The sequence below is a fragment of the Trachurus trachurus genome (assembly GCF_905171665.1).
Source record: "Trachurus trachurus genome assembly, chromosome: 11".
Lineage (NCBI taxonomy): Eukaryota > Metazoa > Chordata > Actinopteri > Carangiformes > Carangidae > Trachurus > Trachurus trachurus.
Genome location: NC_139904.1, coordinates 6,564,350 through 6,582,091, shown reverse-complemented (window position 1 = coordinate 6,582,091; position 17,742 = coordinate 6,564,350). Strand labels below are relative to the sequence as shown.

The following is a 17,742-nucleotide window of genomic DNA, read 5'->3' as shown; positions in this document are numbered from 1 at the left end:
GTTGATTGCTTCTTTTCCTACTTATTTTTGTTACCATTTAATTGTTGCTTATTATTTTTGCCTTTGTTTGTAACAGATTATTTTCTTTGTGGGTGAGGTTTTCATATAAGCCCCTTCAGATTTCATACTTTTCCTTTGCACATCCCGATTGTTTATATTATTTTAAAGAGACCCCGAGAAGTTTGGTTTGGTTATAAAAGAGTCTCATATTAATGTGGATGAAGCTACATTACCCACACTTGTTAATATATCGTTTTGTCTTTATAGTTATTTTGATATTATTATTTATTTAATCGGCTCGCCCAGCATTTCCTAGTTTTGGTTTCCCGGACGCTGCCCAGCGGGTCATGGGAATAACGCCACCGGATCGCTAGTTGGCATCGTTTATGGTCGGAACTACGACGGTATCTGATTGTGTTCGTGCTCCGACTTTCGTTTTTGATTCATGAAAACATTCTTGGCAAATGCTTACGCTTTCGTCCATCTTACGCCAGTCCAAGAATTTCACCGTGCACATGGATGGAGGCTCACGGGAAATGTGGTGTGAAAAGACTTTGCTTTCCGAAACTCATCGTAGTCCCTTTAAATGATATGTTAAATTAAAAAAATACTTAGTAAAGTCAAATGATGTAAATTTCGATATCACCTTTGTTGAAAAAGCGCGAGACGTTTCTACAATGCGGGTGTGAAGGATAAACGCTGAGGTAACAAAAAAGAAAAAAAAACATGTTAAGGTGTTGCTGACTGACATATGCACACAGACAGATGATGCACATGGACTTGTAACACACACACACACACACCTGGTTCACACTCGGGGATCTATTCTGAGCATCTGTGAAACACATGATTAGCTCTTAGCTGTAGGTGGCTGAGGTTCTGATACATGGCGGTCTGAGCTTTCACCTTAAAACTCCCGTTGTAGGGGCCACGAGGTGCACGGCTTCCATTCATGTAGAAACACGCACACACTGACAACACAACACGGCCACTGATGCACATTAACATGCCGATGCTGTTCAGAGTATTCAAGTAAACACGTTTCGGACCGAAGCAGCTCGTATCTCGAATGTTTCTCCCCCAATTATTAAAAAGGTGAGAGTGTCCCACTTTGTGTAACCTGCTGCACACGAGGCGAGAGCTGGTGTCGGTGGCTCAGTGTGACAGTAACGGGTCACAGTTTACTTCAATACCAAAAAAGCCTGTGATGTGGCATCAGTGGAGGGAAAAGCAGCAGGCTGGTATTTATCAGCTCCACTCTGTGATGCTGTTTTAACCCAGAGGAAACCGAGGAAACCAAAGATCTGAGAGGTTGGTTGGTGAGTCCAGCTCTAAGCCGCCTGTTCAGATTTAGCCTTTAGGTCATGATACTGCCCATCGCGGCCTGTGTGGACGGACACTGGACGACGCAGCCTTGTTCTGTGTTGTTTGGGAGCAGGTGTACCTTTTACATAAATACGCTGCCTCATGAAGTTTTACAACATGTAAATTAGTTACGGCTGTTTGTTTTTGTGTGGGGGTGGCATTTACTGCTGGTTTTTGTTTATTAGCTCCCCGCTGCTGCCTGCATAACACATCTCACTGTCCTGAGGTGTCCTCTGTTTACACGAGGAGGAGGACAAGGTTTGAACTCTGACCTCTCCTGCCATGAACTGTCCGAACCCGGGTGGAAAGGTCAAGGTGGCGATGACCAGCGTCACTACGGCGGGAAACACCAGCCGACTGGGAGGGAACACAGAGGACAGGAAAGTAAACAAACATCGGTAATTAACTAAAATTATTCATTATTCACTAATTAAACCTGCGTGTTGCAACTATTAACAAAACAACTGGGCTGCAAGGGGTGAAAATCTGGACAAATATTGGATCTTAAACAGGAAATATAATTTTAGCAATTCAGATTTTGTGTCCTTTCCATGTAATTCAACCCCTTAACCTTTAAACATCAAAGCAAATATTCACATTATCTGTGCAGCTGACGCACAGAGACTCACTGCTTGATCAAGAAGCGGGTCATAGCGTTGGGTCGTCTCATGAACAGCACCACCTGTCTGTTGAGGTAGACGAAGAACGCCCCCAGGAAGCCACAGGAAATCCTGCACAGACAAACACACTTCGCGTTAGACAACTTGAGTCATATGACAGGGTTGTTTGAGGTGAGATTGACAGGTAAGATCAGCAGCAAGCATGAGGGAATGTTACTTACTGAAGGATCACACTCTTTTTTTTTTTACACTGAATTCAGTTACACATTTAAAGCTACTGTAGGACCGGTTTGGTAAATGAAGGAGTCTCCTGTCAGTGTCTCTGTGTCTCCTCTGAGGTCAATAACAAACTAGTAAATTGGACTCTCTGTGTATTAAATGCTACATTTGCATAAAGTCTGACTTATTAACCTCCACATATTGCTGTAGGACATTGATTGGTCACACACACACATACACACAGTAAATGTGTCCATTGGCTCACCCAATGATGGCAAACGCCGGCAGCTCCTGCAGGTCAAAGGGGAAATCCATTCGAAAGTTTGTCCTGAACAGAGCAGTGATGGTGACTGAAAGATGAAGAGAGGGCGAGGAGGTGAAATTCACACGGTTCGGTTCGGTTCGGTTTATTAAGATCCACATTAGCTTTTGCAAAGCAGCAGCTATTCTTCCTGGGGTCTTAGATAGATGCCATGAGCCAAAACTGAAACCAAATATTTACGACAGACCATTTTACAAATTATGAGTTGAATAATAATCTTTCAATTTTGTTTTCAAACTGACCATATTTCTTTGTTGTGTAGATTAGATTAATTTATTTTGTCCTTTTCAGGAAAATTGTTTCCACCTTCCATACAGCCTCAAGAGTACAAACGTGACATCAAAAAGGACCACAGGAGTGTATTCTCAACCATACATGCACATACATTCCCACATTTATACAACCACAAAGAAAACCCGACACCTTACCTAGTTTCCCACATTTACATATGTATGCATTACCCATGATTACATTCTTTTCATTTTCTTATTCAGTTCTGTTATGGCATATGGGATGAAGCTTTTGTTGAATTTTATTTTCTTCCAAGCCAGCGTTCTGTACCGTTGGCCAGAGGGAAGGAGTGTGAAGTGTGGGTTGAGTGGGTGACTGGGTTGAGTGGGTTTGTGGCTGTGCTGTTGAGGTCTAACATAATTAGGAAGGGCTTTCCACTCCTTCATAGCTCAGGTAACAGTGATCAGACCGTATGGGGCGCGTCTTTTAAACATCTTAAAAAACAGGGTTCAGTCTAACAATAAACATGTGATTTATGTTTTACAGAACCAGATAACGAGGTGTGAACACAACTTCTGTGTATGTCAGGTCTCTGTTTGTTTTGCAGCCACATGGGACACAGTGACACGGTGAAATCAGAATATATTTCTTGGTTTGTCTATAAATGGATTCATGGGGGAGTTTGATTGGACACCTCAGTAACCTCAGTCAGGTTGTGTTGCTACACGGTGGAGGAGGACACCATCTAGTGGAACATGCATGACATGTCCACAGAACATATACAGCTTATCAAATCAGTGTCACTGAAAATATAACACAACGGTCTTGGTGCAATGACTGCTGTGACGTCACAAACACTTTCCCTCTCGTCCGTACCTGCGTCTTTGTTGAACACCGATAACACTCTGAATATGAAGGCGCTGAACGTAGCAGCAAAGTATCCTCTCCAGTAGTTCCTCACAGCAAAGTAGGTGGAAGTTACCTCGATACTGAAGAGCACACCTGGTGGACAGAGACAAGACAACCCAGTCACACTTTATGTAGATGTGTCGTTTGAATGCATGCAGCCTGTATCCAGGAGCTGAGCCTTAAAACCAGTCGTCAGGACTTCCTGTTACTTTGTGATGTCACAACAAAGCCCTGTGATGTATAATAATTACTATCTTACATGCACTGCAGGGTAGGGCTGGGCGATTATGGCAAAAATCATAAAAATCGTAATCAAAATTTGATTAATGGCCCAGCCCTACTCCAGGGGAAGATGAAAAGGTAAAGGCAGCGTACCTCCAAGTGGAGTACCGAAGCAGCAGCCCACTCCCACAGCACAGCCCACTGTTAGGATGTCTGTATAACAGTATGGATTCTACTGATCCAGACAGGATGAGGAGGAACGTTTGAGACAATAAAAACAAAACAAAAAAAACAATATATAAATGAGGAATGTCTCATCTACTGTATTGATTTATTTATTTATTATTTCAAAACCTCTTATTGAAAAGTGAATATGAATGAAAAATGGTTCCTGACATCAACTTACCTGATAAACTCCTGAAAAGAAGGACATGAACCTGCTGAGAACGGCAGCACAGATACTGGCAATGTGAACAAATGGGCCCTGAGTGGACGAGGACGAGGACAACACAACACAACAGGGGAGTGAAACTGATCATGTTATCAAGCACCAGACACACTGTTATGTACAAGACACTTTTAATTAATCTACAGTGTTTAAAAGCCTTTTGTTCACCCACCTCTTTGCCTACAGGCATGCCGCTTCCCAGCGCTGCAGTCAGACCGATGACTTTAGCAACAAACGCCTTGAGAGTCAAATATTCCTTCAACACCACTCCTCTCAGGATGGTCTTCAACTCTGGGATACCAGAACCTGGGACAGAAGGTGACACATGGTTTGTTTAGAACTGGAAAAGGGGGGAAATTCTATATTTAAATTACAGAAATATACTAGTAAAATGTTGTTGTTTTTTATGTTTTTCACTACTGGCTGTGAAACAAATTGCCCCTAGGGCATAATAAAGATTCTTGAACTTGAACTTGAAAGTTCATTGTTGAATATGCAGTGGATTACACTTGATTACACTTGAGTCATCACTGTGAAAACTAGAGACGACAGGAGGACAGAGAAGCATGAGGAGGGCGGGGGTACAGACCGATAGCTTGAGGAGAAACCAGGTGACAGAAGAGCGAGGAGAACAGGATGAAGATCAGGGGATATGAGACCCAGGCCAGGTACTGCAGAGGGATGTTCCCCCTCAGCTCCCCATGAATCCATTTATAGGCTGAAGAAGGATGAATGGGAGGAAGGAGCGGGACAAGAGAGGTGAAAGTGTCGAGTAAAGTCAACAGAAAGAAAGTTACACCGTCCACACGAATACGGATTTTATGAATCTGGATAAGTATTTTATCGTTTCTGCATTTCCGGGGGTGAAAACGGGATTTTTTGGAAACGGGTCCCAGAGTGGATAGATCTCAAAACGCCGACCCAGCATTTTCGTGTAGACGTCGAAAACGGATCTTTTGTGAAACGATGATATCATACCCCCCACTGCTCTCAACACCGCTAGACGTTACAGTCTATGGACGTAACATAACGACGGCCAGCGATTGTCGGTCTCTCGGACACTGCAGCTGAATCCTGAGTCCGGCTGAGTCCGTTAAATCATTATTGATCACCATATTTGCTCCGACACGACTCCCAGGCAACATTTAATCCACTTATAGTGTTTGGAGTTTGAATAGAGCACTTCTTCTCTGTTTTTTCTCTGTTATGTGGCAGCGTTACAGCAACACACGCTCCACAGGCCTGGAGGATGTACTACAGCGTGTTGAGTCCTTTTCAGTGGATCCGTGTGGATGCAGATATTTCTGGAAACGAAGCCGTGTTTACAGAGATTTTTTTCAAAACGAACAAGAAAAAGATGGTTTTGGGTGACGCTCCGTTTTCGTGTGGACGAGGCCTGAGGAAGGGAGGAAGGGAGGGAGAAAAACTTTCCAAACATGTGATCAGAGCGTGGTGGGACGTGTGATCTTACCTTGCAGGCTCTTAGCGCTGGCGTAGTCCATCGTCCAGCTGACCAGCGCCATGGTGATGCCCAGCAGGACCAGGAAGATCCAGTCCTCTCCCAGCCGGGTCACGAGGAACCGCTGCACCCGCGCTATGCAGTCTGACACAAACCACAGACGCTCACACACACAGGACAAACAGAGCCTCAATCTGGTGACTCTATGTTTCCTCGGGGTCGCTCACCTCGACACTTGGAGTAGGAGCGCCTCTTCTTCGAGGACGATGTGAGGTCAGGGTCGGCTGTTTGGTCGTCGCCGGCTTCGGCCTCGGCCTCGGCCTCCATGTTGGACGGGCCCCTGCTCCGCTGCCTGCCGTGGCGCCCATGGAATCCGTTTTGGCCTCGGCGGCCGTGTCCGTGCCGCGTCCTCGCATGGCAGCGGTGATCTTTGCCGTGTTTCTTGATCTGTCGTTCTGTCAGCAGGCGTGTGGCCTCCCGTCTGCCGGAGCCTCCTTGGTGCTCCTGGTACTCCCCATAGAGCTGCCAACCAATCAATCAATCAATCAATCCATCATTAAAGCAGCTTTTTAATGTTTAAATACAGAAGTCAAGTCACCCTTATCGATCAGACGTGAACTAATACAGGTGGTTCCTCAGCAAGTGAGTGAGTGGAGTGTGACTCTCCTCTTGGCAAGCTGGCAGAGAAGAGTCCATTTTAAAAATAGAGCGGACCACGTGTCGACCCAAACAGCTCTAATGGAAACGGAAACATGGGCTCTGCCTCCAGATTTATCACCTCCACACAGACCTCATGAAAACCGCCCGGGACATCTGGGGAAGAGATTGATCTCATCTCTCTCTCTCACTTACACAAACATCTCAGTAGGAGATCCCTCTTTCATCTGTTTGTCCTGTCTCCCTCTAACACAGGAGCTCTCAACACCTCAAACATCGGCTCTTTTGATTAAAGACATGGCAGCCACGCTTTGGGTTGCTGTTCAATAATATCAATAATTCAGTTAACATCACAATATTTCCTGCAATTTCTGTGTTTTTTTTTTTTATAATGTACCATATTTTCCCCCCCAATTTTTTTTAGCCTGTCCATGCTGATGATTTCACCACTTTGCTTACTGTACCTGGCATCTGTCCAATAAACCTCTGAACTGCATATTGTGATATTATTGTATATCTCTTGGGTTACATCCAAAATGTAATATCTTGATATTAAAGGGATAGTTCAACATTTTGGCAAATTGGCCCATTGCCATAATCCCTATAGTTTTAGGAGTAGGTTTGTTACCTTTAATTGTCGGTGCAAGCTATTTTTAGAACAGCGGAGCAGAGCCGCGAGCTGCTCAGAGCTACGCTACGGAAGCTAATGGGATTTCTTGGTTTCCCTCATCAAACTCATCAAATACACAATCCGACAACTCCCATTAGCCTCCGTAGAACTGCTCCGCCGTTCTAAAAATAGCCTGCACCGACAATTAAAGGTAACAAACCTACTCCTAAAACTATAGGGATTATGGCAATGGGCCAATTTGCCAAAATGTTGAACTATCCCACATTAGATTTTAGGTATCACTTTCCACATTAAAAGTACTCTAGCTATGAAATATAATGTAATATACTGTATAGATGGTGAAGAGCACAGGTGAGGTTGATGGTTATATTTCATTCTTTTACATGTTTTTTCCCACCTGAAGCTTTAACTGTTTGCAGCTCAACAGAATCGCCAACAGAGTTAAAGAAACAGAAGGTAAGACGCTTATTGCAACCAACATGTTGGATGTGTGTCATTTTCTGCTTCACTAAAAACAAGAAATTATATTCTAGTAATTAAAGGAGTACTAACCTTCACTAATCACTTTCTCTTTTTAGTTAGTTAGTTAGTTAGTTAGTTTTATTTGTCCACGATGTGGAAATTTGTCTTTGGTCTCATAAAAAAAACAACAAGAAGCAGGACAATAACAGCAACAACAAGCAGGACAACAACAGCAACAACAACACTTACACACAGACATCTTCATGGCAAAAAGCAGGACAGCAGTGGCAGTTACATTACAACACATCGCATCAACGCATCAACGGGGCATGGTGTTCAGTGCCCCAATTGCATTAGGAATAAAAGAATTTTTAAAAATATTACGATTTGCCCTTGGTACTTTATAACGTCTACCAGAGGGAAGAAGTTCAAACTCCCTATTGAGTGGATGAGAGGGATCATTTGCTATTTTGACAGCTTTTTTCCTAAGCACTTCATCGTACATACAACTTAATTGTTTCTGTCTTGTCCCTATGATTTTTGAGGCAAGGTTTACTATTCTCTGCAGCTTGCTTCTTCCTTTACTATTTAGATTACCGTACCACATTGCCATGTTGAAAGTTAGAATGCCCTCTATCAGGTTCTTATAAACTGTTTCCATAATGTGCTTACTCACTCTAAAGGAGTTGAGCTTGCGCAGTAGATGGAGACGTTGGTTACAGATTTTAAAAATATGGTCTGTGTTTTCACTGAAATTTAGGTTACAATCAATATATGTACCTAGATATTTGAACTTGTCTACTACCTCTACAATTTGTCCCCTAATTATAAGGGGCTGCACAGGGTCCTTTTCATGAAAGACAAGTTCCTGAGTTTTAAGTAAACAGTAACCGTGTGAGTGTAATAGCTTCACCTTTTTTACATGCCTACATGCAGATTCCTTTTAGTTCAAAATCCCTCCTCCAGAGGTCACCAAAGTCTTATATCCACTAAAAATATATGGATTCCAATTATGCCCTAGCTGTCAATCATCCACCTCATTTTCACTGCCCAGAAAGCTTTTATTGATCTACACCACTCAAGCACTGTGTAATATTCTAGCACTGTACTGCAAGCATTCAACTGGGGCCTACATACATACATATAAATATATATATAAATCTATTCTTGGTACATCAACAGCAGACAATAGCACTCCAGGAATACAAGTGACAAGCTGGGAAGTTGTGTCTGGTGCTGACACTTTGAACGTCCATGCAGTAACCTTTCAACAGCTTCTAATTTAGCAGGTTCACGGACAGACAGATTGATGGATGGATGGATTTAGACAGACACACGCACACACACACGTTTGCAAGGTACTGGGGGAAGCTGTGTGGGCACAGATGCCAGTCAATGCACAGTGAAATGTGAGGAGCATAATACACAATGTACTGTAACTGAATGCCAACACACAATAGAAGCCGCAGACGCCTCGACTCACTGGGCGTCGCTCGCCTGTTTCATGTTGAGTATATAAACCACAACTTCATTGTTCAGCTGATCTAAGCAACAGTGCGTTAAGGTGAGACACACCTACAGTTTCAATGAAAAGCACAAGAGGCTTAACAACCGCTCCCAGCGTTTAAAGGTTATTCTTTGAAGAATGTCATTTTTTATTTGAAATGAGAACTACAGTCATGTCAGAAAAAAAAAAAACTTTAAAAAGTCCCATTAATTATCTTTAAAAATGCACTTACTGAATAATCTCAAGGTCCATTTACCAGCTTTATTGCATTTTATGATCAATAACAGACGCCCAAGGTCAAACGCAACAGGTGGAGCCTTCAGCAAGGTTCATCAAACCGGTTCACATTAAACTACATGTGTTTAAATTAGTTCAAATCATTGACATGTCTGTTCTCATTAGCTCAAACTGAATTTCTGGAGGAAGTGACAGCTTACTTTGTTTACAACATACTTTGTGGTTCTGTCAAAATGCTCACTGGAGAACCATCTGTGCATAAGTTATGACTAAATATGTAATAACCTAAGGAAAATGATGCTTAATTCAGCACATATTAATAAAAGGATATTTGTTTTCATATTACAGTTCTGCAAAAAGAAACTAAACAGATTCCATGAAGAAATGTTTCCATATTTAGCAAAATAAAATGCTGCAGGTTTGCCAGATTCATGTTTTGGGTATTATTCATATTAAATATCCAACAGATGAAGGTAAAATTACATAATAATTATAAGTTATTTGAATTTTAAGGCCTGATTGTATGTTATTAACTGAATATTTCATATGTATTCTTGTATGTGTGTGCATGCGTGCATTTTTTACTGCATATAAACAGTAAAATAAATCATATAACATGCATCAGTAATGAGCCCAAATTATTCTACAGAAATATTTGCACAAGTGAAACTAGATATGACATTTCTATTTTATTTGGTTGGGACACACACTCACCAACCCCTTGTTCACCCCTCCCCTCTTTCCTTACCTCTTTCCACCTCTCCTTCCTGTTTTCCCTTTGGACCAGTGAAACTCTACTCTTCACTAATCACTTGTACCCCTTTACCCCCTTCTTTCATTGCCCTCTACTCCGCTTCCTTTCTTTCCCTCTCTCTCTCTCTCTCTCTCGGCCGCTGAAACACAACTCGGAGCTAAATTTAGTATCAGTGTGATCCAATATACCTCATTACACTTCCCACACCTCTCTCCCTCTCTCTCACCATCAGTGTACCTTTCAGTGCCTCATCATATTCCTCCATTTCTTCTATGTCTCACCCTCTCTTTCACTCTCCGTCTCCGTGACCTTTCAGACGTCTCCCGGTCCCACAAGGACGTATGGACAAGAAGTGTGAACTGATAAAGTTACTACAAACAGCTGATTTTCCCAGAACTCTGAAAACGGTAAGCTCAAAAATAATCAAAAAATGTTAAAAAGAAAAAAAAGTAGGAGACAAAAACACATCTGCCCGTCACGCACACACACATCAGGGGAACATTTGTACAAAAACTTATGCAGGTAACACAACAGGCCAGAGCGGATTGAGACACAAGACCAAACCAAAGTGCAAAAAGCACAGCAGCTGGCAGATGACTTGGTTTCAGATTTGGTTTCCTACCTTAGTGATCTCTATAAAATCAGACTGTATAAACTGAGAGCAATGGAAACGACACACAGGACTGTAACCCTCGGCTGTTAAGTGTGACCATCGTCATCTACACAGTATAATGTGTGTATTAGGGATGCACGATTAAATGATTGGCTGTTTGCCTGTCAGTCATAGCATTCAGGATGTTTCTTTCAATGTCCGACATCCTTGAGTTTTACACTGCTGACTTGTATCATCATACAGACATGTCCTGTGTGGCAACATAAAAAATTGAGGATGTGATGCCTCGAGATGCGTAATTATAATCACAGTGTTTCCTCTAGATTTTTTTTAAGGAGTGGCGGCGCAGCGCGGCACCCCCCACCCCCACCCCCTGGCCCACAGGTTTGCAAGGAGACTGTGGCGGGTGGTCGGATCGGACCATATAAGTTTTGCTTTTACCGTGCACTGCTGTCATGCATGCGCACTTCGGGTGGAGACATGGGGCAGTGTGTATTTGCAACAATTAAAAGAGAAAAAAAAGGAAATTTGAAGGAGCGGGAGCTAGGATTTAGGAACGGCGGCCTGCCACTCCTAAATGAATGTAGAGGAAACACTGATAATCGTAATTTAATCGAATCGTGAGGCCAGTGAAGATGCACACCACTACTCCAGTGTTTCCCATACATTAATTATTTCCGCCACTATTAGATTTTTCTGTTTTTGACAAGAGACGGCTCCAAATGTTTGTTTTTTTCCTGCAACCAATACAATTTTGGTCGACTAAATGTGACCACTTAGTTTGTGTTTATATCAACAAACAGTGATGTTGACCAGTTGAATCCTCTACATTTATTGATGCTGGATCGAATCACATTGTGCGAATGAACTAAGCAGCTCTGTGATGTTCACATACCTCTGTGCAGAGCTACATGTGTGCATGCCGTTATAAGCCGTCATCTGAAGTCAAACCTACAGCATATGAAGGTCTTCTAAAATAGAGAAGGGTTTAACTCCATACATTCTCCACATGACTGCAGCTCCCTGCTGAGGGCTCCTGTCTTTGTCACAAGTTCACTGATTGTATATGTATATTGTGTTTTTACTTATGAGTTGTTTTTTGATGCTTTGAGTTTAGCCCGGTCAGTGGTCCAGCCTGCAGGATCTTCAAGGGACAAATACAATAACGAAACCACACACACACACACACACACACACACACACCACTTCTGTTTGGGCCGTGCCCCGGGGTGACAGTGTAAACATAAGGGTTACCGCAGCCGGCAGTATTCAAACGCAAACACACGCAACACAGGTTAGATGACTTTGCACTCTTCGCACTACACCGAGGAGTTGGGTTTCAGCATCCATTAAATTCTATAGGTCACCATGATCACCGGCCGTCACATACCAGCCAATCAACACCACAGAGGCTCCGCAGCTGCATGAGTTAGTCTCCCAGCACAGAGGAGTCAAACACCTCTGTACAGCTCAGGGTTTGGGGGATAAAAACTTTGGTTCAGTGTTTATTAACATTTATTTTGCCGGATTACAAAATGCAAAACTTTTCTTCTCAAGTGTCAGAGACATTAAACAAACGTGTACTACGTTACACTTGTGGCTTCATGGAGTTTCCAGACCCTTTAGCTTTATCTAAACAGATAAAGGTATTATAAAGTTATAGTCTACATTAGATTAGATTAGAAAAACTTGATTGATCCTGATAAGGAAACTGGTTTACCACCAGAGCAAACATACATATAGACATGCAGACGTAGCATGCACACGGCCAGTGAAACATGATTAACTCATTGAGTGCTGCGCTGTTTTCCAAAGCTTTAATCCTGGTGCCAGCAATTTACACCATTGTTGACAAGAGCCATAGCATATTCTATATTATGTGGACACTAGAGATGCACCGATCAATCGGCCGCTGATTAAAAACGTCGGTTTTATCAGGGATGCAAACGGGTCAATTTTGGAGATACTGAATTTTAGGTCTTCACTGAATGTTAGTCATAATTATTACGGTAGCGCTTGTCGACTATTATAATTATTTCTTAGATAGAAAATCTGCTTCCTATGGGGACGAACCGTTTATTTCTACATGCCTTTGTTCCTGAGCAATCTCAAGCTAAACAGTGGCCAATTTTCATCAAAATCCCTGTTTGTTTGAAGCGTCTTTTATGAAATATGCGCTGTGCCTGTTGCTCTTCTGACACTTACATTTCTGGGTCAAAGGGCTCGTGTAAGATAAATATTGTTGTTCTATTCACGACCAAAATGAGCATAAACCAGTCGCCCCGCTCTCATCCGCGGTGCAAGAGACACACACAGTGTCATGCCACAGCCACCCGCCGCGGAGTGTCCGTCCGCCGAGGCAGACGAGGCTCTGGCTGACCTGGAGCACCAGGACCGTGGAGGACAGCGAGTCTGCTGCGGCCGTGACGGCCGTCCGCGGCACAACATCAGTTAAACAGACTGTCGCTTCCTTCTTTTTCTTTAGTTTTTGGTCAGTGTTCTTTGATCTTTTGATCCCAGTCTGGAATGAGAGCAGAGCGGAGCATGTTTTGTTTTGATATGAGACGCGACCGGCGCGATGACGTGGCGTCACGTAACGCTCAGCGTCATCACGTAAATTAGCGGGTTGACCCGGGTCTGGCGTTCCCACTGCAAGCCGATCGGAGCCGAGCCGATTAAAAGCGATTTTAACCCGCGTCGCTTGCCGAGTCGTTTGACCCCCGTCGACGCGGCTCGGTGCGCCTTTCCCACTGCCACCAAAAGCCGATTGTTAGCAGGTTTAAACGGGTTTTTTGACCAGTGGGAAAGGGGTATTACACAACTTCTGCTAGACCGGGCAGGACTGAGACCCCTTCCTGTTCAGCTCCGAGCTGTGGAGCGGCTGTGATCCAGTCAAACACTTTTGTCTCAGATGTTTTGAATAAAAACACACACACAGACACACACGACATCAGGATTGAAGCTTAAAGCAGAAGTGAGTGATCCGGTCGTTTTCGCTAATGCTGCGTTCCAGGCAGGCTTTTGAAATCGTAAATTACAGCTTCAAGTCACAACTTACGACTTTGTAGCGTTCCAGGCAACCCACTCGTGTTTTTCCGACCTGTTTTACCGGTAAAAGTCACTATAACGGCCACTCGTAACTTCCGACCGGTGAACTCGTACCAGATCGAACTGGTACCACTTCACGGTCGGAAAAATACGAGTTTCCTTGAACGCACCATAACAGTCCTCATCCCTACGTCACCACATTCACGGCGTTCCTTGGCTGCACACACAGCCCTGCATGCCGTTCTCTCTCCTCATTGGATAAAAACTGTAGGATACGATAAATGTTTTCTCTTCGGCTCAGAGCAGAGCAGAGGGACTGAGAGACCTGTGTTTCAGTCCAAACACTCTATGTAAGTGATTGCTGTCGGAAGATATAACTATTTAAGACTTATATTAACACAAATATATCACTCACTTCTGCTTTAACGTGTTCGCTAACTAGTGGTACCAGGTCGTAACAGTAGATTTAAAGATATGGGCTGTTTTATTCAGCAATGTTTGGTGCAGAGGGTTGCAGGCGCCAGTGATTCGACCCAATGCAGCAACCATCAAAAGCTGAATTATGATAAAATGTCCAGATCATAAGTTCTTGAGTTTTTGATCATCATCTATTTCAGTTCCGTTCATCATAGAATTCCCAAATTCACACATGAGGTGTGTTAGAGTGTCTATTTTCGTACTTCAAAAAAAAAAAAAAAAAAAAAATTAAAAAACGTAAAATTACATTTATGGCACTCAACGCATGGGAACAAAAAATTTAAAATTATGTTTTTGGCACTCAATGAGTTAAAAGGCATTAAAAAAAACAATGCAAAACAAGAGAAGAGACATATAAATAAATGAATGAATAGATAAATACCCCAGCAAAGCTGTATCAACAGTACAGGTACATGGGATGAAAGAGTCTTTAACTGGCACGTTCAGATCTGTCTGATCATTGGTTGCTGTTGTAACTGTGTTGACTGCATCCACCCTCCCTTCAAATCTAGATTAAATTCCCTCTAATCTCTTACTGCCCGTAGGAATGAGTCTCATGAGCAGTAGTTGACAGTATGCTAAAACATACTGGAGAACACAGAAAGTTGTTATATACATTTTACTCTGCACAGGATAACTGGAGCTCTGTCACACTGGCCACATCTCTGACTGATCCTTCGCTCTTTCCCACTGAACCCCTCTCATCTCTCATAGTTACTGGGTTAGTTACTGCCACTGTGTTCCTGGAAACACTGCACAGAGAGTTCCTCAGACTCTCACAGCAAAGAGAAATCACAGATTGGGTAGTTTGGTTTGTGAAAAAGAAAAAAAAAACATTTTCTTTGTCATATGGATTATTGAATGTTAACTATGTGCAAAAGGAACAGTTACACTACACCACAATGGATATACACATCCTTCTGTATCCCTTGACAGATTGTTTTAAAATAAAAAAGACAAAATAAATGTTTAATTGAAATTGGAAAACAAACACACAAAAAGAAAAATGCGTAATCTAAAGCATGTTGTTGTCGTTTCTCCCAGACGTCTAGAAGAAATGCATTTTGTGCACTAGAGGAAACTAACAACAAAGAATTATTTTAGAGATTTGTATCACACAACCTACAAGTAGTAAATCTCACACAATGGAGAACAATCAGGATTCTCCAACAGAATGTCCTTAAAACCCTGGTGAAAATCCTCCAAGATGTTTAAGGAGCACCCTTCACGCCACCGTGTCCCAAAACACACATGTAACCAATAACCATGCACATGCATCAACGGTGCAGATTAGCACCGCTGCAAATACGTGATCAGGTTTCCTCTCTTTGGGACACACATGGACAACACAGTCACACAAACCGAAGCAACAACACCAGAATATGAACGCACTCATTGTGGGTAGATGAACACCGATGTGCAGGGACAAATGTTGGACATGAGTTTTCACACACACAAGCATGTAAACACAGTGTTGGACAGATCAAATAGGTCGACTCTGCATGTTCAAACCATCCAGGGCTCAGGAAACGAGGCGCAGAGAGGGGAGCAAACAGGTGGCTGGCACAGAAAGTAGGAAACGGCAGGACGAGCGACAAAGTGTGTGTGTGTGTGTGTCTGTGCATGTGTGTGTATGTGTATATGCGCATGCCAAGATCAAGGGTGAAGGAGGTGCACAGTGTCTAAGCACCTGTTGCGCGAACATGTGCGTAAGCCTGTTGTTATACAGCAGCTAATTGGTCTTCAGCACGTCCAGAACTCACACACACACACACACACACACACACACACACACAGTTTGTAGTTCATTCACAAGCTCACACACACACACACAAGTTAGGCTCTGTCCACCCAGACGTAGTTTGCACTTCCAATACAGGTGCGTCATGCAAGAGTGACACGAGTGATTCAGGGAAACGCCAGACACACACAACAACAGAGGGACATAAATCAGACGGAGCGGCTGACGTGGAGACGGACAGATGGACAGATGGACGGAGGACAAGAGGTGCAGCGACAGAAAGAGAGAGGGAAGAAGAAGAAGAAGAACAAGAGAGGGACACTGACCAGGGTTTGCTTGTATCTCAGAGCCTTCCTTTCCGACGCATCTGCGGCCATTGACACACTGTCACTGACCCAAAAATAAACCCAGCCGCTCACCGTCTGTCTCAGCATTACCAGGACTGAGCTGGACGCCCAGCCAGGACGCTGGCACACACACACACACACACACACACGATTTGTCTCGCTCGCTCTTACGCACACACACATATTCTGACATGGTGTAAACTAGCTCCAGCTGGGGTTACCCACCACCCGCTCCCCCCTCACCCCACACTTCCCCGTGCTAACTGTCCTCCCCTGTGCAGCTCAGTCGGGAGGGAACACGACTAAATGCCAGAAATTTCAGCAGAACTGGACCAAATAGTTGTCGCTCAACATTTAAAGAGACACGGGACTCCTGAGCGGTGGAGTAGAAAGTTTAGAAACCCCCCCAACGCTGCAAAGAGCTGGATCAAAGCTCGGCAGCACGGCCGCTCCGGCTTCATCCAACACAACTACTGTGTCTGCACCAGGGAAACAGGTCAAGTGTGACTTCCTTGTAGCTGCAATAACAGACTCACCTGTGTGTTACTCTACATCCACACACTGAAGACACCAACAGGGAGTTTCTTGACCACTTTGAGTGGAGTGACATTATATTTTGCTGGACTGCATTACGGTTGTGTGTTACTTTGCATTATATCAGCTAGCAAGCCGGCACATAACAGCCATAACAGTGTTTCCGCTAGGATTTTTTTAAGGAGTGGCGGCACGGTGAAAATATTCCCTCTAAGCACAATTTTAGTTTTATTAAAATAGGCAATTTCGGGGCGGTGCGTGAAAGCAGCCACCCCATGTAGAGGCTGCAGTCCTCACCGCAGGCGGCCCCGGTTCAAATCCCACGTCGGGCAGCCCTTTCCTGCATGTCATTTCCCTCTCTCTGCCTCCCCCTTTCCTGTCTATCTCTACTGTGTGCTATCGAATTAAGGCAAAAAGCCCCACAAAAAACAAAAAACTACTAAAATAGGCAATTTCCACATGTCATTTTATTTAAAAAACAAAAAAACAAACAGATTCTTATTTTTTAATGAACGTGCAGGCCAGGCCTATGTGGAACAAAACATTTTCTTTTTTCAAGCGGAACTAAACTTGTCGCATTTGATTCACTGACTCTGACACAGCTGCACCGCGCAGTACAACAACAATAACGGGAGAGGTCGGACATGTCCAAACAAGCAAATCTTAAAAACTATTTTCTGAAACCAAACAGGTCTAAGTAGAAGGATTATTCTGAGACTCAGATTTAATCTGAAATCATGAGACAGAGGGGTTAATAGTCTTGACATGACATAGACATGTTGATAGAACGAACAATTTCGTTGTTGTCGTGTGTGTGACGTACAGCTGCTGATACGAGCAGAGTTTTTTTAATTGCCCCTTTATTCAGTTGCGGCGGAGCGCAAAAGTGTTCTAAACGCACAACCTTTTTTTCAACCGATCCGCGGACCACTTGCGTGC

General features: G+C 43.3%; 1 protein-coding gene across 1 annotated transcript in view; it reads right to left on the bottom strand.

Moving 5' to 3' along the window:
* LOC310993876 (chloride channel protein 1-like) overlaps positions 1-16,443 on the bottom strand; it is a 42,815-nt gene extending 26,372 nt beyond the window's left edge. Inside the window, exons 1-11 of the mRNA XM_083982359.1 lie at positions 16,249-16,443; positions 6,023-6,317; positions 5,808-5,939; positions 4,926-5,054; positions 4,509-4,642; positions 4,295-4,372; positions 4,042-4,120; positions 3,634-3,759; positions 2,470-2,554; positions 1,995-2,096; positions 1,638-1,722 (exon numbers count right to left, since the gene is read on the bottom strand). Of these exons, the coding sequence (XP_083838485.1) occupies positions 1,638-1,722; positions 1,995-2,096; positions 2,470-2,554; positions 3,634-3,759; positions 4,042-4,120; positions 4,295-4,372; positions 4,509-4,642; positions 4,926-5,054; positions 5,808-5,939; positions 6,023-6,317; positions 16,249-16,356 (1,353 nt within the window). The 5' untranslated portion in view covers positions 16,357-16,443. The remainder of the gene's footprint in view (positions 1-1,637; positions 1,723-1,994; positions 2,097-2,469; positions 2,555-3,633; positions 3,760-4,041; positions 4,121-4,294; positions 4,373-4,508; positions 4,643-4,925; positions 5,055-5,807; positions 5,940-6,022; positions 6,318-16,248) is intronic.
* Between the last annotated feature and the right edge of the window lie 1,299 nt (positions 16,444-17,742).